At 38.7% G+C, this 20,555-nt stretch overlaps 1 protein-coding gene across 3 annotated transcripts in view; it reads right to left on the minus strand.

The window, feature by feature from the left end:
- Nucleotides 1-290: 290 nt before the first annotated feature.
- Nucleotides 291-20,555, minus strand: part of MAP7 (microtubule associated protein 7) — a 123,901-nt gene continuing 103,636 nt past the window's right edge. For 2 of the 3 annotated variants that reach the window (XM_085311273.1, XM_085311271.1), the window contains exons 9-18: nucleotides 18,973-19,088; nucleotides 18,225-18,505; nucleotides 14,776-14,959; nucleotides 12,661-12,856; nucleotides 10,995-11,096; nucleotides 10,666-10,716; nucleotides 10,515-10,572; nucleotides 8,024-8,156; nucleotides 2,752-2,978; nucleotides 291-2,069 (exon numbers count right to left, since the gene is read on the minus strand). In XM_085311273.1, the coding sequence (XP_085167399.1) occupies nucleotides 2,059-2,069; nucleotides 2,752-2,978; nucleotides 8,024-8,156; nucleotides 10,515-10,572; nucleotides 10,666-10,716; nucleotides 10,995-11,096; nucleotides 12,661-12,856; nucleotides 14,776-14,959; nucleotides 18,225-18,505; nucleotides 18,973-19,088 (1,359 nt within the window). In that variant the 3' untranslated portion in view covers nucleotides 291-2,058. The remainder of the gene's footprint in view (nucleotides 2,070-2,751; nucleotides 2,979-8,023; nucleotides 8,157-10,514; nucleotides 10,573-10,665; nucleotides 10,717-10,994; nucleotides 11,097-12,660; nucleotides 12,857-14,775; nucleotides 14,960-18,224; nucleotides 18,506-18,972; nucleotides 19,089-20,555) is intronic. The other variant, XM_085311272.1, reaches the window with a different exon arrangement.

The following is a 20,555-nucleotide window of genomic DNA, read 5'->3' on the forward strand; positions in this document are numbered from 1 at the left end:
GACTGTTTTTATGAGACTTCAAAACATCATTTAAATCTGAGTCTAACTTAATCATCAGGTTTAAAACTGAATTTAAATCTTCCTGGCATGTCCTTCTTCTGTCTGTAGTTGTAAGTGCCCCTGTACTGATYTTCCAGTAAACAGATTAGAGAAAACTTGAAGAAAGGTTTTAAGCAAACCAGTGTAGCAAGAAGAATTTTCCATCATATATTGACTTCTGCTTCAACTATACAACAAGAAAAATCAAAATATAAGTAAATAATTTCAAACAAGTTTTATTATTTGGTACTTACATGCTATATAGTCTTAAAGAAAACTACATATTTTGGACATTTTAAAATATTGTGGCTATGTACATACAGAACTAAGAGTGAGAAAGGGACCCAATTAATTTTTACCACATCACAGACTACTATTGAAGCACTCTGACTGCATGGCTTTTTTTCCTTTCCATATATTCTGGCAGATGAAGTATCTTGTCATTGCATTTCCATTGGTTTTAGCCTATCTCCTTTATAAGATGGGCACTTTGCAGCAGCAGCAAGTCATTTCTTCAAAAATTCTTCAGCTCTTATCTCAGAAGAGTTCTACTCTCACAGACTTTCTGCACTGCCTGTTACGGGCCTCGCTCCGTGCTCAAAGGCAGCACAGGAATCTTAGTGGGCACCTTCTCAGCCAGCATAAACTGCAACCACATAAACCTCAGTTCCCAATAGCCAAGGATCTACTCACTGACTTTAGCAAGCAATGCATTGAGCCCTGGTTGGTGTCTCAAAAATAAATACCTAGCGAGATCTACCTGTAACGGTATTGTTTATCAAAGCATAAAAAGGTGCAAGATTTTACAGTTATGCCCAACAGCAACAAAAGTGATAGGGATGGAACAGTGATAGCAGAAATCAGCATCAACAAATGAAAGAATAAACAACCCGCATTGTTCCGCTTACCACTCAAACTGTACTGCGTTATAAAAATCACACACTACATAAAAAGCACAAACATTGACCATTTTCCATTTGCTCTGAAACGAGCAAAATCAAAATAATTCCAAAACAAACCTGCTTTCTCATCCAAAAGTCAAATATTTCAGGTTTCACACAGTCTTCATAGTCTGGTAAGGCAAAGGCAAAGTCCTCTRTCATTGGGAACAGCAGCAATTTACAGGACTCAGAACAACAGGATATTTCCCTGTGTGTACATGCACATATGTGCACAAGCGTACACATCTTTTATAGTACTGTGAACATGAATGTAACAAAAAAAAATCAAGTTTGCAGTATCATTTTACCACATTTTTCTAATTTATTCAATTAAATGATTTTTGTACTGAACAAAATTCATAAATACATTATCTAGAAGAACAATAGGTTTTCCTCTTGTCCATGAAAAAATAACGCTTTCAAATTTTCACATTTTAAAACCTGCCTTGTTTTGTGTTTTTAGCGAAAATGCAAGATCATAGTGACGTCTCAATTTACAGAATGTCCCTGTAGGAATTACATTTACAAGAACCTGATACAGAAGCCTATACTTTGCCCCCATAATTAGAGTTCTCTGCAATAATATTTAAACCAACAGGTTTAAATAAAACACCCCATTAACTCTACTTGTAGAGCAATGAGGTATTTATTTTTCAAGTATTAGAGCCATAAAGTGAAAAAGATTCTTTGCCAATTTTAGTTATGCCTTTTAAACCAACACCTATCTTTTAAAAAAAGAATCAGTCCCACCACCCCAATCATTGCTTTCAGATTCCAGTGTCTTGTGTCTTAAGGAATGCAGAAAATATCAATTTACTAACAGAAAAAGCTTGTTGGAAAAAGCCATTTTATGTAATGCAGGTGAAGCATGATTTTTCTAGTGATGAAAACTATTAGAAAGGTGATCAAAGTCTATTCCCATCATTTCTTCTGCTGGTTTTACTAAAGTCCTTCCAAAAAAGATATCCAAGAAATCTTTAAAAAACTGGAGAGAAGAAAAAACACTCCTTCATAGCGTGGAAGAACTCCATCGACTACAGAGATGCTTACATCACCTTTGGTTCTTCGGCAGAAACAATCAGATCACTTCTACAACAGAAGGCAGCAGAAAGGACAGGTCAGCAAACAATAGCAATACTTCAGAATGCTGCTATACATACAATCTATTGTATTACATTTTCTATCCACAGAAAAAGAAAATAAATGCTGCTAGTCATATCCTATTTAATCTACTAAATTAATATGCGCTTACATCCTATCCTTTAAAAGTTATGCTCCACTTCAGAAAAATCTACTGTGTTGCAGACCATCCCTCAGTATTAGTGTCAGCAAGAACATCATGAGTGAAGTGTATTCAGAACTTTATGTATAAGGCAGCTCACCAGCTACCCTTCTGCATGAGTGTATCACAGATTTCAACATTTGAAGAACTAGAATATGATTGCAGATCACAGGCTGATAATAGTAACAATTGTTTTTCCTGTTTCTGTTTCTGCTTGAAAASACAAGGCAAACATTTTCAAGCATCCTCAGGAGGCACTGTTGTGCAACTGGACACCTTCTCAAACAAGAGATGAGTGCTCATTATTCATGCCTCATCCGCATGTACTTGGCTTGTATAGATTTGCAAAGAGAATAAAGACGTACTCCTTTCCTCCGAAGAATTTACAGCATAAAACATTTAAATTAGTCAACTTACATCAATTATGACCTTCAGGTCCTCTGTCAATTATAACATATTGCAAATTTGTATGTATTAAGCCAAACCTACCTGCTGTTTGATGTGTTTGAACACTATCTACCTGAGGCAACAGAGTCCCCTTATCTTCAAAAGCTAAAATTGGATTCAAAGGAATTTCAGGACTATTGCTTCCATCATTGTTCATGACATCCAGCCGAGATGGTTTAGATCCAATAGGTAGGTTTATGATCTCTTCAAAGTTGTCATTCTGCATAGACATTCCATTTTCATTTGTACTTTTCTCTGGATTGAGATTGCTGAAAGAGAAACATGTGTATTTCTTCATAAATCCAATCAAGAACTGAAATTTAGTCCTTCTCTGAGCAATCTTACAAAAGGAAGAAAAACCTGAATTAATCTAGAGCATTTTTTCAGCCAGTAAAAACAGAACAAAACCAAACCAAACCCCAAAACTCTGCTACTATTATCACTGATACCTCAGCTGATAAATCGTTTTTACAGCTAAGTACTGCAAATGTTTCTCCACAAATACCCAGATGGTTGTTACATTTGGCCATGTTATAACCAGGCCTATAGAGAGCTTCAATGACACTGCAATTCTGAGAAGTAATTGAAATGGAAACTAGTAAGAAACTCCCCCACAGTGCAACCACTGCTGCCTTGAGCCACCCACCTAGTGCAGTTTATGGCCTCCAACATCTTTCTGGCTCTCATAATCTTTGCAATATTTGAATGCTAAGGTACCCTTCCTCTTACTGCAAAGCAACGTAACCGGTCTTAGATATGACCACTATCATTTCTTGCTGTTCCTTAGAGGCTCTGACCACCTTCTGTCTCTGTTTTTGAAGCAGCTTCTTCTGCCTGTCACTCATCCACAAAACAAGCAAACAAAAACAAATCTCTCCACCAGTTCAGTTTTCCTATCAGTCTTCTCTGCAAATTCTTAATGCTTGCTTTCAGGACACTACTGGAGTCCTCACTATTCTTCTTCTCTGCACTCCTCCCTTTTATCACGCCCAAGCCAAAAGAAACACCTTGCATATCCCTCACGCCAATCTGCACCTACCATTCATAGAGCCTTTATGGGCAAGCCCTAATGTGCCTCCCTCAATTAGATGCGTTATAAGCTCCAACGCGTGCGCGCACACACACACACACACACTCCAATTATACATATTTGCCTGAGAAAATACATTATCTTGTTTCAGCATCTTCCTCCCTCCCATCCCTCCCACCCCCCACCCCCTTTCTTAGGGAGTGTAGTGTCAGCTCCTGCTGCCTTTGTGTGCAGGACGTGCTCTCTCTCCGCAGGAGAGGAATGACGGTGTACATCAGTGAACAAGATGACAGCAATGAGACTGGAAACTCCTCAAGAAAGAGTTAAGTATTCAGCTGTCACTCAACAGTATCATGTGATCTTTCGCAGGTGCTTCTTCAAGGCCCTCCACAGGTCAGTCCTGGCAATCTTGGGTATCTGCTCCCTATCTGGACCACATCACAACTGCTTAGGTGCTTTAGAAATGCTTTAGTCAAAGGCCCAGATGTAATTTTCCCAGATTTCACCAAAGCTATCAATTTCTTCAGGCCACTTCTGAGCAGGTGGCTTGGTTTTACAGGCTAATTTTCTGCTGGCATTAGATTTACTAGTCTTAAAAAATAAAATAAAATAAAATAAAAAGCTTGTAATTGGCATATGGTTTACTTTCATTTACTGGCTTCTTCCGGTGGCTAACTCTTCACAAATAATTACAGRGCTATTTTACAGCACTTCCCAAGAAACAGAAGAGAATTACTGCCCTTCTAAAGGTGATAACACTTTACATGGAGCCTATATATTTCCTGCGAGATTGGTTTTCAAATCATCTTTTCCAGTTTTCCAAGCCATCACCCTGTTCCTTTTCAGGAAGCCAAATCTCCTTCTCTAATCTCTGGATATGCTGAGCAGATTTTCAGATTAAAAGCATGATTCCCTGCACTGAGTTTGAGGACAGATCCAGACTCCCGGCTGGCTGCCTGGGAGATCACAGGCAAATCAGTCACCTCACCGTCTTGTGCTTGAGACCTACACCTGCAGGATGAGGAGCAGAATCTGTGCAATGTTTCAGGACTAACAAAAACTGCACCAGAAGGTATAATTATTGCATTATTATTCATTATAAGCTTTCATATTATTTATTTCTTCCCCATCTATTTCCAGTCTGACCAGGGGACAGTACTACAACAACACAGCATTAGGAAGCCTGACTGGGGCGGGGAGAGAGTGGAAGACAGGAACTGCTCATGCATATAAATTAAACAGCCTAAGTACCACAACAAATATTGACACAATGAAAAACAGCATCTTGCTGCTGGAAGCAGATATTAATTTCTCTATCTGACTGATCAGCTGGCTCTGGAGATATATAGCTCTTCATATTTATTTTTCAATGTGCTGCCACGATTACATTGTGACTTAGACTGGGATTCATAAACTTAAAAAGATGACTGACAAGGGAGTCTGTACACTCACAAAAAAGGGGCACACAAGAGGAATCCATGACTACGTATTTTTCTATTTTTTATACTGTAAGAAGTAGGGGCACTCCAAATCTGCAGCATCAGGGGAGAAAGTTTAGAAGAGCTAAAATTGTGGAATTCCTTTCCACAGGACACCTTAAGGGCCATAAGCTCAAAAGGAGCTTAGACAAATTCCTACGAGATTGGACCTTTGGTCAGACCTGCTGTGYACAGCTCCTCGTACCGCACTTTTGGTCAGACCTGCTACGTACAGCTCCTCGTGCTGCCTCATCTTCCATTCTTAGTCATGTCTCAACAGCTAGCACAACGCTGCAGATACTCTCCTCAGACACGTGATGTTGAAGACGTATTTTTAAGAGTATTCTAAACTATCAGATAATTGTGCTTGTAGCAAGATACCTACATATTAAAAAAAAAAAAAAAAAAGGCTTCATTGTTTAAACTGCATATCCAGACATCACAACCAGACAAATCACTGAAGGACAGCTTCACTGCTGCTTAAATAAAGCATCTGTGCAGTTTTGCATTTTGATCTGGACACATCAATACTAATAAGAGAAACTGGCATTAGTTCAGAGAAGCACAACTAACATGATTAAAATAACTGGAACATCAAAAAATTTAAACTAGTGAAAATTATTAAGGATCTTTTAGCAACTCTTTTGCTTAACCAGTGAAAAAAAGGCTAATACAGTTGTCTTTTAAAGAACTTATTGATATTTTAATATTAATTTACTCTCAGCTTCTAGATGAGTGTTTGAGCAATCTCTAAACCATGTAAATGTTTACCCTCTTAGCTAATTCTTTAAAATCTTTTTAAAATCTAAATTTTTATACTTCATGCTTTCTRATTTTTTTTCTTTTTTAAACAAGAAGTATGAAAATATATATTTTTAAAAGCTTTTATTTCCAAATCGCTGTTTTGAATCCACATTTTCATGTGCTATGATTAGTTTTTGCACTTCACTTGTCCTGGAGGCTGCGATACAGCAACTGTAGCCCAGAACTTCTCACTTGGTACATGGTAGGAGCAGCACTGAGGTTGCTCTTGCTCCATGCCTTAAGAGGACTCATCCCCCCTTGCTCCTTTTTCTTCCCCATACACACATATTTCAGAGAAGTCATCTAGGCAAAGCCTTTGTAAATCTGGTCAGAAAGCTGGGCTATCCTACCCTTAAAACACACTCAGGACTTTTCCAGATAAAAGTCAAACCTCGCTGAGGGCTGGAATGAGGTGCTCACAGAGAAGATCCTCTCCATCTGTGGCCTTTGTACATGCTTTAGTATCAGCTGTAGCTAGGTGCCGCAGACACCAGCAGCAGGTGAGATGCAGTAGCAGGTGGTGGTAGCACCACTGCCTTTTCCCTTGTGATAAAACCCACACTGCTATGTATTCCTTCCAATGGTTTTTCTGACTACCTGTACCAAGCTAACACAGGGATGSTCCCATGCGCTTCAGCCCTAGCAACTCCATAGTGTGGAGATGTACCCCTAAGGTAGAGGGAAATCTTCTGCACCCTAACCTGGCTCATCAGTTTCCCCTTCCATAGCCTCATATAGACTTTCTATTTTTGCCCCCAACTCTTCAATCCCATTTATTCATTTTTGACTTTGATTACACCGAAGTTCCTTCCATATGGGATATACGATGCTACATGACAGCATTTATTAGCATAGCACATTTTATACTACAAACATCAAGGTGCATCTAAGGCCGGGAGTGATTAACATTTAATAGCTGCCCAAGATGATTATGAGATGGCTCTGCACAGCTCATCTAATGCAGTTCAGTGCTCAGTGTCACTGACAGACCTTCTCCCAGCACGAGCATCCTTGTCAGCATGACAGGAGGCTAAGAATCCCCCAGGCATATGGAGGGACTGAGAAAGGGCAAATTCCTCCTTCAATTAGTGCCAATCACACCATGAAGCCTACTGCCCATTACAGACTGCTTGATGGCTTCCCACATCCAGGTTTTTTATGCATACTCTGGCATTACTTGCATAAAACATGAGCTGACTATGGGATTATTTGTCTTTCTGCACTACTAAAAATAATAATAAAAAAGCTTGACAGCTCATGTGTATGCAACACCAAATTTCATTTGGTTCAGTACAAAGATTTCAAGTATTTCAACAGTTTCTCAAAGTCCAAATGACTTGCTTCATGGCCACAAAGAACCCCCAATGTTCAGTATCTGCCTCCCAAAACTCTTCTTACACAGGACAAAGGCTTTTTTAAAATAAAAAGTCAAAAACAGTAGTTCTGTATTTCACCTTAAGTAGTTTGTCTAATATACAAAGCTTACRAACCCTTTCAGCAGTTTTGAAATCAAAATATCTAGCTTAAAAGCATTACAAATCCAGAGTGGTTTTATGAAGCTGTTTTTAGTAACAGTAGAACCGACAGAATTTCAGTCTTCCCATAACATCTTAATCTATGAAAAGAAGCTAGGAGGAAAAAAAAATAAGAGAAAGTCTTTCCCATTATTTTCAATCTGGATAATACTTGCTGGCAAACCACACATTCTTCCAAACACTCTAAAGAACTTTTTTTAAAAAAAAACCAAAAGTGTCCCCTCCCCCTGAAAAAATACACAAAAGTCTTCCCTAACACTTGGCAAAACTGGATTATTGCTAAATGAAAGACCACCAAGTTTTTCTTTACTGAACACAGGAAAAGATAAAAAAATAAACAGGAAATAAGGCAGATTCACAGATATTTTTCATCTGTACATTAACTGAATAATGATGTGAAAAAATAACCTATTACTTTAATATCCTCCATCCTCTAAACACCCTCTAGTCCTTACTATTGCTCTTACCTGTCCAAATTTATGGGGGTTGGATGTGAAACAATTACATGCATACTGGTTACAGGTTTCCCATTGTGTGGAGACTGTGTTGCATGCTGCAGTCCTACTGTGGGTTCCAAGGGAGATGCAGGACTTGCTACAACTACCGAGAGAAAACAAGTTTTTCATAAAACCAAGCAACAGTATCTACTCACAAAGTAGAATTGCCTGTAAAAGGCAATGCAAGCAAAAATTTTTAAATAAAGCTAACTTCTCTTTCCTGTCCCCTGCTCCCAATCAGTCAAGTTGCAGTCTAAAATAAAAAGCTTTAGCTTTGAATTGTGGCTTTTGCAGTCAAGAACGTTCAGTTCGCAGTGATATATACAATTCCAATATATAAGTCAGTCATCAAAATGGATCAAAACAGGCTGCCAATATCTGACTATGTATTATGCTGGTACTTTTAAAGCAGCAAAAGAGAATAAATAGAAGTATACTGGGACAGCAACAATTTCATACTGGTATTCTCAGTTCCTGTGTTGATCACTGACTGTAACCCAAAAGGAAATGAAGAGGCAAAATCTCCATGGAAAAGTTATTCAAAATATCAAAAATGCTTCAAAATAGTAGCAAATCTCTACTACAACATTGTACAGAGCAACACAAAATTAGGATATCGCCATGCCTCATATAAATAGCAGATGATAGATGGTATTGACCTGTCTCAGGATGTTCTTTTAACCTACAGCCCTCTACACTGTATCTGAAGTCATACTAATTTACATACAGTTCTTTCAATGAACAGCAGCAACTGCACTCTACCCTGTCATCTATCACAATAATTTCAAGGACAGTTTAGGGTTCTCAGGATTAGACATATTTATCAAGGTTACCCAAAATCCCAGCTGAAAAGACACTCTATTTGCTCCCATTTTGCCATGTGCTAAAAATCTGGGCTGAAGCTTCCTACGCTGAACGTCTTAGGCTGATTTTTTGCATGCTTCTAGTTGGTAGACATTTGCAATATACATTTCAGAGGTTCTACAAACGGATGGAGAGAAAAATATATACAGCCTTTAGTATCTAAAAACAAGTCTGGGTCTTCCGCTTTGGAAAGACAGAACTATCTCCCATTTTAGAGCAGAAACCAAACAAATGGCAACAGGTGATGGATTTTGTTTCACTGTATGATGGAGCCAGTCCATAAAAATCTTCAAGCTTTGCTTAAAGGTAAAATTGAAAAAAGAAAAATCACAATTTGCACATGGTTAGAAACAGCCTGCTGGAGTTTAAAGCAGAGAGTTAGAGCTGGCTGAAGTACATCCATTAATTCACATCTTTAACTCAATGGCATACCTAGATAAAGCAAAGCAAAAGAGTAGAGCAGCCCTGAGAGTGGGGGCAGTTTTCTGTTTATCCAGTCAGTCAAAGGCTCTAGCCCTCCCTTGGGATTAGGGAAACAGAAGTCCAAATTCCTCCTCTGCCTCAGGAAACTGCCTTCTTGTTTTCTGCCTCTGGAGAGAAAGCACTAGCCACAGGTTACAAACTCACTCTGTTTCAAGAAACTATTCGTAGCACTAGTATTCTTTCTGAAAGAAAATATGTAAGCAAGTAACTTCCAAAAACACATAATGAATTCTGTGTCAAAGTTTCCTAGCAGCTCTAATTATAGTGTTCACTGTAAGCATCCAGAAAAAACTCAGGATATGCAGTGAATGCTGCTATTTGTCCTCCCTGTTATTCAATTCAAATATGTATATATAAAACAGAAATAATGATTAATAACTTTTAATATGTTATGTTACAACAGGTAAGCCATTTAATAGCTCAGCTTAGAGATTTTTAAATCCTGCCAACTTTTACTTGGTGATTCTTGAATAAAAGWAAAGCTTCATTTTGCCTCCCTTAAGTAACAATTCCTAGATAAATCTTTAGCTAAATGACCAGAAAATGACAGAGCAGAATAGGAGAGACTAACAATGGAGGGAGACTCCAGGCTTTTTTAGGAGCTGAACTTTGAAATTATAAAAATGGAAATTAAGACTAAGTGAATGAGGCAGCAGGTGTGGGAAAAAAAAGTCACAGGAGGAGGTTTAGGATTATAAACAGTTTATTTTGATGACTGAAATGAGATAATCCTTTAAAAAATGAAATAAGACTGCAACAGCCACATCTGTAATACTATGCAAAAGACATTGTAGAATCAATGATTAAGTTGCTAAAGCTAACCTAGTTAATTTGTTTCTTTGGATTTCACAAATAATTAAACTTGATGACTCCCTCATAAAACATCAATGTGGCAAGGTTTCTAAAAAAGCCAAATCATTTAAGTAATGGCTAAGTACCTACACAGAAGCACTAAATAATAAATGCTTGCTAGGACTTCAGTTGTATTCTCACAACGATTTTCTTGACATTTATTGCAATTAGTGTGCCAAGTTTCAGAACTCTATCTCAAGTCATTGTGCTTAATAGCCACTTATTCACTTGTTGTGCTTTGGGCACAGTTAAACACAATTACCTGTTTCTCCAGTAATATTTGCCTTTGATATATGTCCATTTTGCTGGTCATTAGGTTTCTACAAAGGAAGTAGAGTTTTTAAAGTCAAAAATGGCACTAGAGAAATGAAACATGCCCAACACTTACACAAATATTAAAAAGCAGCACTGACCTTATCTACAGCTTCTACACGTCTAGTTCTCTTCATGATTTCCTCAAGCCTCTATACAGAGATTAAAAGGGTAAAATGTTTGCTGAGATTTATTTAAAAAAACTTTCCCAAACCATAACTGTGTGTCATTTATCAAAGTTGCATGTTTACTGCAGAAAGGCAAATGATCTCTTAACAAGATTCTGTCCACTTTCACATCAGCCATGCAGGTGAGGACTTTGCAGCTTTTCTTAAGGCATATTAATATCATTGATAACCTTCTGCTGCTGAGGTGGAAGCAAACTGCTAAAATTAGATGAATTATAGATTATCTCCACGTATTTAGTTACCTTCTTCCTTTCTAAGCGCTCTTGCTCTTCTCTTTGAAAATGTTTTTCACGTTCTAACCGAATTCGCTCTGCCTCTTCCCGTAGGCGAGCTTCCTCTTCTTTCTGAGTTCATGTTAAAAAAAAAAAAAAAAAAGAGAGAGAGAGAGAGAGAGAGAGAGAGAGAGAAGGAATGATTTACTGTTTGAGGACAGACTCACACTAACATCTATCTATCTATACATACCTGCAGCACCCTAAAAAGGCACAAGTTTACAAGTCACTAGCAAACTTTTCACAATGAATTGCATGTTTCTTAATGTCCACTGTCATCATGAGATGTAATCATCGAGAGATGAACAACCAAAACATTAGTAATCTTATTTGGTTCTGTTTATATTCTCTGATATGTGCATGAAAGCATACCAAATGACAAAAGAGAATACATTTCCTAACCTCGAGCACTGGAACAGCAGCCAGGAAAGTGTTCAAGAGATTCGGGTATTGAGATGGTGGATGTTTCAAGTGTCAAACAAAAATGTCAGAATGCCCTAATTAGCAGACAGAGTCATGGCTTAACATGATCAAGAACAAATGGCCACAGGTACATATAATACAAGTTTTTCATTCCTGCTTTTTTTAATTGAACGTAAAACTTCATTGGAACATAYTACAGAAAAGCCTGGCTCCCTAGATAAGGGAGTGTTGTATTATGGACTACTATAACAACTCATTAATGAACACTGTAACAAAGACTGAAAAATTCTGTCATACTGTGGATATATCCCAGTTTAGCAGACCTTTGCAAAGAGAGGAGCACACATCAACTTGGAGAGGGYTGGGGGAAGAGAGCCCTAAGTTTAAGCTATGTTCCTTTAAATATGATCCTTTAAGCATTTTTTTCCAGAGGCATACATTTAATTATACATCAGAAGAAAAAACGAAGTATCCAGAAAGCATACTAAGTGCTGGAGCTGAGTTGGAGATGAAAGGGTATGAAAGAGAGGGAAAGAGTCATCTCCAAAATACCTACCATAGCCCCTCCTGAAGCTGGTAAATTAACACTATGCTCACCACACAAATAAAACTAGAGTACTTTGAAAAAAATGGGTTGTGATTCATTTACTCTCATGTTTTTTGAGTAGTTGCACCGATTTCAGCAAGACTGCAAAAGGTGAAAGGTGTTCTTTGACATGAGCAAAATTACCAAACCTAACAATACCTCCATACAGCCTCACAAAACCAGTACTGGGCATGAGATTTGAATGCAGCAGAGTTATGTTTCCAACACACTGACTATTAAGTTATCTTCGCATCTAGATTGTAGGGGACAAATATTTCTCTGGTATACTACCATGCATTAAGTTCTCCCAATACAACTCTATTATTTTTTTTATTACATTTTATCAGTAATAGGAAAGAATTTGTTCTAAATAAGTTCTAAGGAGGTTTAAAAGAAAAAGAGAAAAAAGAACACTCTAACATATATTTGTCTGGAAGAAATATCTTTGTTGTTTGAATCACTCTATGAAATGAAATCAAACACAATCCTGCTCGATCTATAGTGTTTTTATTTTAGACAGCCCTCTAACCTAGAAATGTATCTAGATGTTGCTCAGTGGTTCATTCACTCATTCATTCACTTTACTGCCACCCAAACTGACACAGAAATTCCACAAGGGGAGCATACTTGTTTCTGAATACGCTCCATCTCTTCTCTCTCCTTCTGTTCTTTCTCTTCTGTCTGTCGGCGCAGCCGTTCTTCCTTTTCCCGTTCCTCCTCTGTCTCCTTTCGTTTTCTTTCCACTTCCTGTCTGCGAGCTTCTTCCTCTTCTCGGCGGGCTCTTTCTTCAGCTATCCTTTGGGACAATTCCTCCTTCTTTTGCCTGCAGTCATGAAACAAGCAAGAAAAAAAAGCAGATTACTGACCCAAGACCTAACAGCTAGATAAAAATTTCACTGATGTTTAATTCGTAAGAGTATCAGAACATCTGAACCTGGTCAAGCCAAATCAACTGCTTCCAGAAGGAGACAAAGTTGAAGCGCCAAGGAAAATACAGAAACTTTGCAAGTCTGTATCAAAACTGACTTCCACTGACATGTGCCTCATGAACTTTCTTAGTTCGAGACAGTATCAGTGATTTTAATCCATCCTGAAAGAAAGACTTTTCTCCTGTGACTTCAATTAATCATATTTTGAAGCAGTGTACATTTTTGCTGCCCCGCTTTACCCTGTGGCAATGACTCTTGAGTTTGTAAAGTACCTACTTTTGTTTATTTTTTGAACTTATCACCTCCCAGTCTCATTTAATGCTCCCCATTCTTGTATTACAGGAGTGAATAACTTCTCCCCTTCATCTTTAATGTTACCTATACTACTCATGACTTTGTAGATTATCCTATCTCCACACAGGAGAGGCCAGATTGTCTTTCCAGCTGAAGAATCCTCATGAGTTTAGTATATTCTCCTGTGGGATCCATTTTATACATGTGATCATCCTTGATCCATGCATTCTCCTAGTTCTACTGTTTTTACTATTTCATAAAGAACATAAAATTCAACATTCAAAAAGTAGATTCACCATAGACAGTGCATAATGCCACTTTTTATTTTGTTCTCCATTTTCTAATAATTTGCAACAGTTCAYTTGCTTTTGTCGACCATGACTCAGCTGATACTTTCATACTACAGCTCCAAACAAGATTCTTTCTTGAGTAATAACTAGCTTGGAGACCATCACCGAGTGAGCTGGTTAATCTTAACTTCCTTATATTTGTTCCTTTGCACTTAACAGGATTGAATTTTGTCCTTCCATTTTGTTTCTCAGCAACATAAGACACTTCTGAAACTCTTCACCATTGGCTTTTCTCTTTATTAATCCCTAACTTAAAATCAGCAGTAAACATTGTTATCTCACTGGCAACCTCTCCTTTCAAGTTTGTGAAGGCACTGAACAGACACTGAAAATTCCCTTCACTGTGAAAGCTGACTCCTCTTAGCCTTTTCTATCTTTTAGCCTTGGTATTTATTCACTATATTCCTCCTATGACACAGCAGCCTATTTTCTTTAAAAACCTTTAGAGAGCAACCGTATTGTGAGACTTTCGGGAATCCAAACTATTATAGATGGCTCTGCCTTGCTCCTACGCTTAGCAATGCTGCTAAAGAACTAACAGATGTGAAARACATAACATCCCTCTAACAAAGCGCTTAACTTGTGCTGAGTTATAGCCACAGTCATAAGTGGCCAAACAGGCTACTCATTTACTGGTAGAAAAATGAGACACCACATTCTCTAATTCCAAGACTGTTGGAGGTCTTGGTTTTAAATGAGAATGTTGAAAGAGCTATAAATCATAGCTGTTCAACATCTGAACACTATTCATAGTAGAGATCTTATGGCTCACGGAATGAAACATTGTCATAGTTGTAAAGATGAAAACAGCCAAGTGGAATTCACCAGCTGGTATAAAGTACAACTTTGGTCATCTCTGAGGAAACAGTGAATCTCTACATTGAAGATCTGCTCTCTCCTCCTGTTATTGTCTATTTTAAAACATTAATAAAAACATTTAGTAATACATAAGACATATTTGGGATAGGATTTTAACCTTACAGATCTGTTTGGGTATCTATTGCTTTTATGAAAAACTCCAAAAGGAAACAATCGCTGTTTGGGGAACTTCTGTCTCCTGCACTTTAGTACTACCAGTCAGATATCACAGTGTAACAAGAGGATATTCATAAGAAGCTGCTAGGAGGCTGCTAGAAATATATCCTGTCCACTGCAGAGGTCTAGATCACCTTTCAAGCTCTTCTCTCTCCCTCCTTTCTTGCTCCTCCCGTTCCCGCTGCTCCCGGGCCAGCCGCCTCTTTTCAGTCAGCAGCCTTGTTGCTTCTTCAGGATCAGTTGTACCTGCAGAGGTCTTTGCAGAGGCTGGGGGTGAGGAAACAGTTGGTGGAGCAGGAGGCGAAGATGGGGTGGCTGCTGAAATACAGAGCAAGGAAAACCACTGTGTACAGACACAACAGCAAAGATGAGACCCTTTTCACTTATGTGTAATTAAACAAATCTCTTGAAAGGAACAGAAAACACAATTTGGAAATACTCTGTGAAGTATTTTCAAACTTACATAATTTTTATAAACAACTTTGGGACGGAGAAATAGCTAGATGTTCTTATTCCTTAGATATGCTAGATTCATATTCCTTAGGGGAATCTTATTTTCACTTGATAGGCAAAAGAAGTTGCAGCTGAAAGGTTAAGTCAACTTCTCTGTGAGAAGAATAAGTACTGAAAGATGCTCAATAGGAGTTACACTGCCCCAGCAAGTCCCACCACCACGTTTGCATGGTTTGCATTTCCAGGGTAATCACACATGGTCATGCAKGCAAAATGTACGGGCAATGCTTTGAACTGTCAATAATTCTGTAGGAAATAGAAACAATTTCAGATCTTGGGAAAATACATGCAAACACGTCATTAGGAATGGCAAGGAGACGGTTTTAACTCTACGTAATCTCTTCAGAACGTCTGAGTATTTTCCTTGTCTCACCAAAAAATTCCCATAGAGGTTTTTTCCTCTTATTCCCCTCTTACACCTCACTGCATAAACAAACACAATTTCAGCTGCTTTCTCTGTATTGAGTGCTCACATCTACCAACTTTTCTACTCTGTCTCCTTCTATCAAGTAAAATCTATGCAGGCCTTTATACCTGCTTCAGGGTATTCACCTCTAACTCAAAGGCTACATCAACATCAGTAGTTTAGAGTGCCAGTGCCTGTTMTCCAGCCCTGAGGAGAGCTGGCACACTGTAGCATTCTTCAGAGCATGATACTGTTATATTTCCAAAACAGGCATTCAATCTGCCCATAGGAAATGGTCCYCAGCTTGGGGAGGGGGGAGAGGGGGAAGAGAATCCAGAAGTAGACGGGAACTTTGAGAACTCTGGGATGGTTAAAACAAACAAACAAACAATTCAAACACTCTCCTAAAGCTTGGGAGCCCTTTACATCTATGCTTTTAGTAATCCTGGGGACAGGAGATGAAAAAAAACAAAAACGTGAGCTTACAGTTGCAGCCTGGACAAAGGACAGAGTTCCTGTGCTGAAGGCCCTTTTAATTTATTAACCTGGACCAAAGCAGGGCTGTTGCTCCAGAGGGGAGTGCAGCTTTGTGCTGCTTGAAGTTGACTTCCTGTCTCAGGTGCTGAACCTGCCAGTGCAACAAGCAGCTTGTCTAACACTCACCTATGTTGCTGTCAGAAAGTATGATGACAGCTTGCATAGGCACACCTAAAATACCTTTAAACTTGGGTGGGTATTAGTAAGTATGAGATTTGGCTGCAGAAGCTTGTGTAGCTCTGCCAGTCATTAGCCCATGCTGATCTCCTAGCTACTGTGACTACACAGCAAGCAGTAGCTGAGCCAGACAGATTAAAAGCCAATTCAAATAACTGGCTGAAATCAGCCCTTTCACTTGCAGCACACACCTAAGAAACCTCTGCAACRTCACTCTATCCCCAAATGCCACACTTGCCCCTTCTCCAGATTCTCACATTCAACTAGTGACTAAGGGTTGGTAGTTGAGGCCTCCATCTGCAGTACTGGGCCTGTCCTTTAACTTCACACCTAAAATACTTAGCTTGAGATCTTATCTTTGATCTCAACTATTACCACCTCCTCCAGCTTTCACAAACACATCCAATCTGAAATGCTGCTCACCACTTCAATTGTAATATCCCTCATCTCTACCTGTTTCTGTCAAGAATACAAACTACTTCACCTTCGAATCCTTTCATCATCCATAACCTCTTTCTGCACTGAGCGATCTTGTCACAGACAGCTCAGATATCGACTGATCCCGCAAAGGAGTCCAGCCTCTGCTCTTCCTGAGCTAAACTGTCAAAGTCACCTCATTTCTTTGGTCTGCACCTTGTACTTGGAAAGCAGAGCCTGTAAACATATGCAAAGTTATCTCMGTGATATCTTTGACATCCCTTTAAAAGGAAACTTTCTCCTTTTTTTGTGATAGAGACAAAAGCTTACCAGAAAAGCATCACTTCTGTGAGGTAAGAGTGGAAGTCCACACTGTCATACCAATCATCTCAATCTTTCTTTACGTGCCTATGACTAACAGATGTGTCCATTTATTATTTGCACCCATACTGTAGACTCTTTGTGGGATTATACCTAGTGTGGGAGGACTTGGGAATTAGATTGGAACTACTATAAGAGAAATTATTAGAACAAAAAATATCAATTCACATTAGGTCTTCTCTTATAGAACACCSAACAACTATGTAGCTTGCAGTTAAATGCAGGATTATTAATTTCTTGAAGGACAATCTTTCTCACCACAGGGAGATCTGTGAATTGTAAATTCAGAATGTTAAGTAACCCATCCTGGGAATCCTAGCAGTCACAAGAGCCATTCTATTCCATCCTTAAGACAGACAATTTATGCTGCATTTATAATGGTTTAAAATGCCTGTAGAAAAAACTTAAATTTTCAAAATGAAGATTTATCTGGCTGTGCATCTCCTCTTCCTTCTCTCCCTCCTACACTTCAAGATCATTATTTTATTCTATATATAACTCCTTTTCCAGTCTGCTGCTTTTTAGTGTTTTTTTACCTTCAAATTCTTTTTCTCTGAAAAATTCTGCCCATTCATCTCTGCATTCTACTTCATCCTGCCAATCTCTCTCATGAGGTGGTACTTTTGCAATACTACAGATAAGCTGGAACAATTTAATTTTATCAGCACCATTGTACTAAGTGTCTATCAGAGCTGGACATTCTGACTGCTCACATTACCCTTATGTGATGATTTCCCACATTGTTAATTTTCAGACCATTCTTGTTCTACTTCAGAGTCTCAAAAGAAGCTGTACCATCATGTGAGGAACCAAGTCCTGTCCAAAAGGGCAGAAAAGAGAGGGCTGTGAAACCGCCTTGTACAAGGCAGGTCTGCGTATTGTTCCAACCGCTACAAACTGGGGAGGGCTTCAGCATTTTTATACCTTCCTCCCAGTGAACATACATCTGAGACCAGAACAGTTGCCATATTTGGTTGAGTTGTAAATTCCTTACAACTAACAACATGTACCATTTTCAAGAATGCTCTGAAGAGTTTAAATTAACTTTTGATAGATAACTATTGAAAGAAGTTACATTGTTTCAGAGAAAGTGCAGGAAAGCCATGAAGAACTCTCAGGCATCCCTTAACCCAAAAGAGAACATCTCCTTACCTTCAGTGAGCTCTGCTGGGACAGCAAGCTCTTCCCGACTTGCAGATTCTCCAGTATCTGCTGAAGTTTCTTTACTCTCTTCCGTCTTCTCCTCATTGGCCTTTTCAGTCTCCTTTTCTGGTCCTTTATTCTCATTCTCTGGTTTGATCTCTTTTTTGACTGGCCGGATATTGCCAGGAGAGGGAGGACGTGCCTGAGCTGATGAAGCTTTGGAGGAACCAGGTGGGGAAGTTACCTGCTTGGGTGTGCCAGGCAAAAAAGGCAAAGATTTTGATGCATGCCTGTGTAACCACAAACAGAAAGAGTGCCAATCACTATCAGACATGCTGTACTGGATGCCACCTAAACATCACCTCTACAGCTACCATAGCTAAAAATAAAACAATTTCTATATTTCTCCATAGCTAAAAATAAAACAAATTCTATGTTTCTCTGCTATTTAGCAGGACAGCTGGAGAAACAGATTAGCTTTCATGCACAATGCTTCCTCTTCAGAGCTCTTCAGACGTTTAAGTAGTGAGCCCCGGCAAGAAGGAAGAAACCAGGTTACATTCCTCCTTCCTTCCACTTCCTTAAAACAGTAACAATTTTCTAAAAGCTAAACTATTTTTTCTTTGTTGCAAAGAGAAAACATCTACATCACCAAATAAGCTTTCACTGCTGTTTCCTGTGAAGACTAATATTTAACAACCAGAACAATCAAAGCTGGCTATAACTCAACCTCCAGCTAAGCATGTACTTGGCTTACCAAACTGGAGAGGGAGCTGGTGATCCAGCTTTGGGGTTGGAAGAAAAATGACCTCCTTTAAAGCTGGCTGAGAAGTTGGATGACAAACGGTCTCTTTCCTTTTCTTTTCTGTCAGTCTATAGTTCAGCAAATAAAAAGACAAAGTCAAGCCAGAGTTCACACAGTTGAAGAAAGCAAAGCAAGTTCAGTTAAGGATGAGGGACTGGGGGGCTGAGGAGTTTGAGAAAAAGTTGTGCTCAGTCTGTAGTTTTCACAGCCTGTTTGGTAAGTTCATTAATGTAATTCCTGCAACAAATCCAATGCTGTCTTTGTCAGCAAACATGCATTCGACAACAAGCATCTTTCTTAATCATGCTCTATGCTGGCTTAAGATGTTATGGGCTAATTTCCAGATAATTAATTTTATATGGGCAAAAAATTACCTTTTAAGGTTTGCTCTCTGTTGCTTGCCTCACAGTACCCTCCACTGCTCCCAAAGCTAACACTTGCTCCCCGCCACAAACCCTGGGCTTCATTTGACAAAAGAATCACTTCCCAGCCTTCAGCTTAGTCAAGGTCCTCATACAGCACAAGCTTTTCGCTTTTATGCTTATATGCCAATGCCACAGATGCCCTCAAAGACCTGACACTGTGCTACAATAGTTACACTGTTCTCTTTTCTCTTGGCCAGTTACATTGTATGAACTTCCTCAGCCCTAAATCTTACACGAGGTGATGATTTCTTCTTTTTCCTTCCCTATTTCTCATCTCAAGATGGTAACTATACAATTTTTATAAATAAATAAATATATATATACACATACATACACACACATACTATGTGTGTGTAAAAAGTTAGGTATATGTGCAATATATGTACATATACAAAGATTATATATACACATATATACATATATTGTACATATATGTAAATACAAAAAGATTTCTATTTCAACTTTGAGCACATTTCCTACTAGACCACATCAAAATTTAGGTATCTACCTATCTTTGCCCCCGCCCTCCCCCCAAGCATAAATGAAAAATTTCAGATTTTTAGAACTATGAGCTCAGGCTCATGGAAACTTGAAGCATGGGAATACTGGAGAGTACACTGAGCTGCCACTCAGTCAACATGATGCTGAGAGGATGCTACTTGCCACATTGGCTGGGGCTTAAGCATACCTCCTGTAGCATGTGCATCACACTGCTTTACTATTCACTAGTTAAAAGGGCTCTGTAACACCCATATCTCTCCTGAACTTAAAGCCAGTTTGACAACTAGGAAAGAAAGACAGAAAACAATTTCATGAGCACATAAACCTCTGTTTATCTTCATGAACCCAAGAGGTTTTTGGGTCATTAAGGTAAAAAGTAGTTATTTTAAATTGCCCAAAACATCACTTAGTGCTGGCAAGAGAAGGTCCCTATGCTGAAGTCTTTACTCAATGAGGAGCAATTAACCAGTTCTTAGTCAGTAACATTTATCAGAGCTCTACTGATTAATATGATGGTAATCATGCCAGTTACCAGAGTATACGTGGCCAGGATAAAAAGACCATGAAGAACAGAATTTTGGCTTTCTAGCAATAATTATGTAGTGGATC

The sequence above is a fragment of the Rhea americana genome, unplaced genomic scaffold (assembly GCF_003343005.1).
Source record: "Rhea americana isolate MKP2758 unplaced genomic scaffold, rheAme1 scaffold_337, whole genome shotgun sequence".
In the NCBI taxonomy this organism is placed as follows: Eukaryota; Metazoa; Chordata; class Aves; order Rheiformes; family Rheidae; genus Rhea; species Rhea americana.